This window comes from Argentina silus, assembly GCF_951799395.1.
Source record: "Argentina silus genome assembly, chromosome: 5".
Taxonomy (NCBI): domain Eukaryota; kingdom Metazoa; phylum Chordata; class Actinopteri; order Argentiniformes; family Argentinidae; genus Argentina; species Argentina silus.
Genome location: NC_139659.1, coordinates 17,406,822 through 17,413,599, shown reverse-complemented (window position 1 = coordinate 17,413,599; position 6,778 = coordinate 17,406,822). Strand labels below are relative to the sequence as shown.

At 45.8% G+C, this 6,778-nt stretch overlaps 1 protein-coding gene across 1 annotated transcript in view; it reads right to left on the bottom strand.

The window, feature by feature from the left end:
- Positions 1 to 5,101: 5,101 nt before the first annotated feature.
- The window catches only part of kctd9b (potassium channel tetramerization domain containing 9b), a 4,700-nt gene continuing 3,023 nt past the window's right edge, over positions 5,102 to 6,778 (bottom strand). The window contains exons 11-12 of the mRNA XM_083669651.1: positions 6,596 to 6,729; positions 5,102 to 6,358 (exon numbers count right to left, since the gene is read on the bottom strand). Of these exons, the coding sequence (XP_083525777.1) occupies positions 6,242 to 6,358; positions 6,596 to 6,729 (251 nt within the window). The 3' untranslated portion in view covers positions 5,102 to 6,241. The remainder of the gene's footprint in view (positions 6,359 to 6,595; positions 6,730 to 6,778) is intronic.

Genomic DNA, 6,778 nt, shown 5'->3' with positions numbered 1-6,778 from the left:
GCTGCTCCTCTTCAAATGAATGAGCTCATCATTGAGTGGGCTGCTGTCAGAATGCCATGAAAGAGAGAGAGAGAGAGAGAGAGAGAGAGAGAGAGGGAGAGGGAGAGAGAGAGAGGGGTGAAAGCTAGGCCAGGGGACAAAAAGGGACAGAAAGTTGATAAAGAGAGGTGATACAGGGCCATAACTACCATTGAGGGCATTTCTGAGTCATAATCATATACATACAGTGCCCTGCGTAAGTAATGGGACAGTGAAGCATTTTTTCCCTATTTCAGGGTAACCAAAAGTGATGGGACAATTGGCTTCACAGGTGTTTCTGGTTAGATGTGTTCCGTCACATCATTTGTCATGTCATAAGAGAGGTCTTAATGTCTAGTATTGATTCTAAGCTTTGGAGTCTGTTACTGTATGTGAACATGAGGACCATCAATGAAAGTCTGGGAAGCCATTATGAGACTGAAATATCAGAAAAACATCTATCAGAAACATAGAAACATACAAAAATCAACAGTTTGGAATATCATTAAAAGGAAAGAAAGCTCAGAAATTGCAAACGGCCTGGAATGCCAAGGAATACTTCTACAATGGATGACCGAAGAATGCTCACCATGATTAAGAAAACCCCCAAAACAACTGTCCCGAAAACCCCCAAAACAACACCGATCAGAACAGTCCCGGAGGTAGGACTTCACCAGCAGAACTACAGGCTTCACTGAAGATGCAAACCACTAATTAGCCACAAAAACAGGATGGCCAAGTTACGGTTTGCTAAAAAAAATACCTAAAAGCAAAGTTCTGGAAAAAGGTTCTGTGGACAGATGAGACAAAGATTAACATGTACCAGAGTGATGGCAAGAGTAAAGTGTGGTGAAAAAAAGGAACTTCCCAATATCCACAGCATACCACCTCATCTGTGAAATATGGTGGAGGGGGTGTTATGGCTTGGGCATGTATGGCTTCCACTGGAACTGGCTCACTTGTCTTCATTGATTATGTACAATAACTGATGACAGCAGCAGGATGAATTCTGAAGTGTACAGAAACATCTTGTCAGCCCAAATACAAGCAAATGCCTACAAAATCATTGGACAGTGCTTCATCATACAGCAGGAAAATGACCCAAAACATGCCATAGAAACTAGGTAGGTTTTCAGGCCCAAAAAAGTGGAAAATTGTTGACTGGCCAAGTCAATCTCCAGAATGAAATCTTATTGAACATGCATTTCATTTGCTGATGAGGAGACTTAAGACAAAACTGAAGATGGCTGCAGTACAGGCCTGGCAGAGCTTTAGACCTGGAAAAACAATCTCCCGGGCTGGGGAAGGATTCCTTCTGAACCCCTACATGGGTTGGGTTGTGCAGGACCTTGGTTCTAAACTTTGGACTCGGGTCTGTTGAGGTGAGAGAGTAGGTGTGTATAATCAGAGGTTATGCTTTGACAGCTTGTGGGTTGGGTGTATATTATTTTAGTGAACCTTAATTGATGTGTGTATTCTAGTGAATTTGTGCTGATGTTGTGTGTATTTAAGTGAGAGTGAAGAGGTGGAGAGGTGGAGAGGTGGAGAGCGGACTCAGAGAGGCAGGGATGACCATCACTCAAAGCTGTCGCGACTCACCCTGCCTGCAGCCTGGGGAGAGATTCCCTGATTACTGGGTGTCACATATAGGGGATGGTGGTTACAGGGAGAGAGGGAGAGAGAAAAACATAGTTGATAGAGAAAGAGGAAGAAAGAGGGAGAAGATAGGTCTAGAAAGTGGCTGTGTGCATATACCTTCCATGATTTACTCTTCCCAGGATGTTCTGTAGAGGTTTCCACTAATGTTGCCAGAACAGCTTAATGTTTTAAAAACATGTGCGAGGGTATGATGCCAGCTCTTAGTTATATTATAACTATTTAGAGGTTTTGTTAACCCCCTGTTTGCCCACCCCCGTGTTCCACTGGTCAGTATCATCCTGTCTGCCACAGAACCAAGGATGGAAGTTGTGATGGATGGAATTTTGTCCTTGAAATACAGAGCTTGATGTCATTGTTGGATTGTTTCAGGGGGGAATCTTCAAACCATATTCATGATAACTAGGGATCTCCTTCTCAGAGACGAGACATGTTTTTTTACACCGCACACACAGACACACACAGACAAACAGACACACAGACACACACAGACAAACAGACACACAGACACACACACGCACGCAGGCACGCACGCACGCACGCACGGACATGGTGGCCATGTTGGCTCTTCCGTGGTTAAGTGTTCTTCCTGTGTTGGACCTCAGATTGAGAGACTGCCAGACTCAGGGTCATCCCAGGCTAGGCCTAATAAAACAGCACCATATAAACCCTCTCACACACCCACACACACCCACACACACACACACACACACACACACACACACACACACACCACTGCTGTAATGAGGTCAGTCTGACCTTGTCACAAACAAACACACACACACACACAAACAAAGACGCACCCACAGACAGGTTTCTGTGTATGTATGTGTGTGTGTGTGTGTGTGTGTGTGTGTGTGTGTGTTACATTGGGTTATAGTCAGTGATGTAGCGAAGGGTATACGTTTTGACAGCTTTTACGAAAAAAAAAAAAAAAGTTATTTGGAATTGAACTTTTCACAGTCCATTCTTCCGTTTAGCCAATTAGAAACACAGTTTCATAGTGAGTTGCTAGGTTGCATTGTTCCGTTGCTAGGTTCTTTCAAATGTCACGCCCCAATTCCACAGATCAAATCGGATGGTCATTATGTACATTTCTTATCAAATTTTCGGATGGCTTGGTGTGGCCGGGGCCTTCGTGTTTACCCACCTATTCAATCCACGCTGTTCAGGGATTACCCACCACTACAACCTTGGTTACAATGACAGTGCACATAGAGGCCTGTGTATGCACATAGAGAGGTCTGTGTATGCACATAGAGAGGTCTGTGTGTGCACGTGTGTGTTGATAGATCCTAGCAGACGTCAGATCAAGCCTGTCTGACTCATCCCAGTACAGCTCAACTCATCAGAGCCTGAGCATGAATAACCTCTATGCCTAATTCTCTACATTTGCGTTTTTGTTCTCTGATGAGCGTATCCGTGTGCATCGCCCACTCTGATTGGACCACAGGCCACATGCACCCTCTGTGGTCCCCCCTACCCCAGCCTCTAACCACCAATCAAGCCTCCCCCCTACAACCCCAAGTACCTCATCAGCCACACTCACCCCAGCTATCTCCTGTGGTTAGAAAGATCCTGTTGGAAATACAAGCAGAATGAAAGGTCACAAATCAGGAATTATCTCAGTTCTCTCTCTTCCTGTACACACACACACACACACACACACACACACACACACACACACACACACACCCACCCACCCACCCACCCACCCACCACTGGCCTGATACCTTTACCAGACATACAAGCCCACCGGTCACTATAGCAACAACTCATCAATCACCATGGCAGCGGCCCATCCATCGTCATGGCAGAAGAACATTTGTGAAAAACTCAAGTGAGTTCACAGACATGTCTGCTACAGCAGTTAGCATTAGCTGTCCACTATACACACGCACACACACACAGACACACACACACACACACACACATACATACACACACACACACACACACACACACAGCCTTCCGTTCTATCTGTTACAGTAGTTAGTGTTAGCTGGTGCTCGCTCTAAACCCCCTCACACAGAGCCAACACAGATTTTGAAACAGTGATCTTTACTCCTGGTCCTGAAAAGCTACAGTCTGTGCAGTTGTGTTAAATTCCAGCCCAACGGCTATACACACACCTGATTCAACTGATCATCAAGCCTTTGATAAGCTGAATCAGGTATGTTGGTGCTGGGCTGCAACTAAACCCTGCATACACAGCAGCTCCCCAGGAGCTTCCTGTGCATTGAAGAGCATCTGGCCTTAGATACTGAACCTCTACTGCCCTCTGCTGGGTCCAGGGGTAAGTCATACAGGTTAGGCTCTCGCATCTGCTATTTATCTAACAACACGAGGAAAGGAGAGGAGATGAGAGGAGGGGAGGGAAGCGAAGGGAGAAAAAGAAAGGGCTTACGGGAAGAGAGAGAGAGGGGGGGGGAGGCATATGGGAAGAGAGAGAGAGGGGGGGGGGGCATATGGGAAGAGAGAGAGAGGGGGGGGGGGCATATGGGAAGAGAGAGAGAGGGGGGGGGGGCATATGGGAAGAGAGAGGTTGCTCATTCTTAGACATACACCCGCACAAACGATTGTAAAACAGAAACATACGCATGCACACACACACCCTATCCTGTAAGAACAGGATATGTGTGACCGCAGGGCTATGGGCTTGTGAGTATAGTGCTGTGGGTAGGGTTATGACAATGGGGTGATGGGGCAGGGACTATTGTGAATCCAATGCCTCTACTGCCACATTCACTGAGAGCTTTGTGATGTGTTTATGAGTGTAAATATACTGTTTAGAAGCTCCCACCCCTGCCTTCCTCTCTCTCTCTCCCCCTTCTCTCTCTCTCTCTCTCTCCCCCAAAGGCCCCAATGTGGTGTCAGCAGCAACCAGCTCCAGATGTGTGCCCCCCCTACCTCACACACACACACACACTCACTCACTCACTCAAAATAAGCCTAAAAGCATTACTGAACTTCTGTCTTCCCTCTCTCGACAATAACTGACATGAAGAGTGGATGATTGTGTAGTTGTCCACTTCTCCACTATAATTACAGGCAATCCTGACAGTCTGTTTTCCAAAGTTCCAGCATGTTGTCCTCCCGCCGGTCTCTGCTGCTCCTCGGGGTTCTACTGGTTCTACTGGTTCAGTCTCCTCTGAGCCAGTCTAGACCAGCCCTCACTGACACTGATACAGACCCCCTCACTCCTCTCTCGCTGAATGGGAGTATGTGTAATACTGTTGTTTTTGAGCCCATAGTTTTCCCCAAAACAGTGTGTGTGTGTGTGTGTGTGTCATAACGTAATACTCATATGGTATGTCATGTGACAAAGCTTCTTATGAAGACTGACTAACTAAGTAAGTGCATGAATGTTATACAACCAACCAATGGAGCCAATAACAGACACAAAGGCCTTTCAAAGTCGATCTGCGTCATCGGTGCAAGTCTGTAGCTTTATCCACCATAATGGTGCACATTGTTTTTGTGCGGACATATAAGTACAGTGTCTCTCTTCTCAAGTTTTAAGTTTACTAAGCGTTGCAGTACATACAGGATATGTGACATACCTACAGTGCCCTGCGTAAGTAATGGGACAGTGAATCCTTATTTCTTCTTTTGGCTCTACACTCCAGAGGTTTGGATTTTACATCAAACAATTACTATGAGGTTAAAATAAGAGATTCTCAGCTTTTTTTTTTTATGTCCCATGCACCAACCTCACCAAGTCAATTTCCTGTATGTGCAAATATACTTGGCCAAATAACATAATTCTGATTCTGATCTGATTTATTTGATGGTATTTATGTACGTATTGGTTTCACTATTCACCTCATAGTAATTGTTTGATTTAAAATCCAAACTTTTGGAGCGTAGAGCCGAACGAAGAAGAAATAAGGATTCACTGTCCCATTCGGAATGCCGAGCGCTGTAGTTACAACGTGAGCCTACGTTCTGACATGTACTCCCCCGCCCTTTGATCCGTGACCACATGAGAATGGGAGTGGGTGGTTCCTTCTGCTAAGGGGGACTACATGTGTTCAAACACAGGTACAAAAGTGACCTCTATTCACAATAGGTCTTGACAGAGGTACCCTTAACCTTCTTGTTTCTCTTTTAGAAATTCAGTCTAAACCGTGCACCGTGCCAGTGCAAAGACAGACCACATCTCTCCATGTCTGTGTCTGTGTCTGGGTCTGTGTCGTATTAGCAACTTCTGCATTAAGGCCAGCCTGGGTAATGAAGCCTGCATAGCTTACGTACAGTAAAAGTAGGACAAACACTGCTTTTATCTGACATGCCCATGGTAAGACTTAGGGGCTGTGGTCTACAAGACACTGCTCTCTAGTGGACGGATAAAGTTACACATTACAGAGAGCTAACCATTGGCACCAAGAGGACAAGATACAGTAGAAACATTATTGTATAAGAACACATAATCAAACAATAACAGCACTGTCACAGCATGAGATACAATCAACTGGACGTGACGTGGAGCACCATGTGATAAAAAAGAAAATCCATATGAAACAGAAAAAGTGGCCCCATTTAGGCCAATTGACTATTCATACTGTTATCGCACACTCTGGGACATGTGCAGAGGGGTCAGCATCTCCTCAAAGATGGCTCCCTTCACATTAGACCCCCTCAGGTTGGCCTCCTGCAGATCACACCCCGACAGGTCACAGTTCTGCTCGGTAGGGAGAGAGAGAGAGAGAGAGAGAGAGAGAGAGAGAGAGAGAGAGAGAGAGACAGAGAGAGAGAGAGAGAGAGGGTTAGTCACCTCTAACCCCAAGGGCCATTTCCTGGGTGGATCTGGGGACAGTTATATGTCCCATCATTTAGGTAAATTAATTGGGGTCTATGTCTGTCCCAGTGAGTGTTATTGTGTGTGTGTGTGTGTGTGTGTGTGTGTGTGTGTTTTCACCTCTAGGTCTGTCCCAGCCAGTGTAGCTCCCCTCAGGTTGCAGTTCTTCAGTTTGGCATTCTTCAGCGTGGCAACTCGTAGGTTAATACCAGTCATCTGACTACCCTCCATATCCACCCCCTTCAGGTTGGCACCTAGACAAACACAAACATATACACACACACCTTAGAAAACTCCACACAC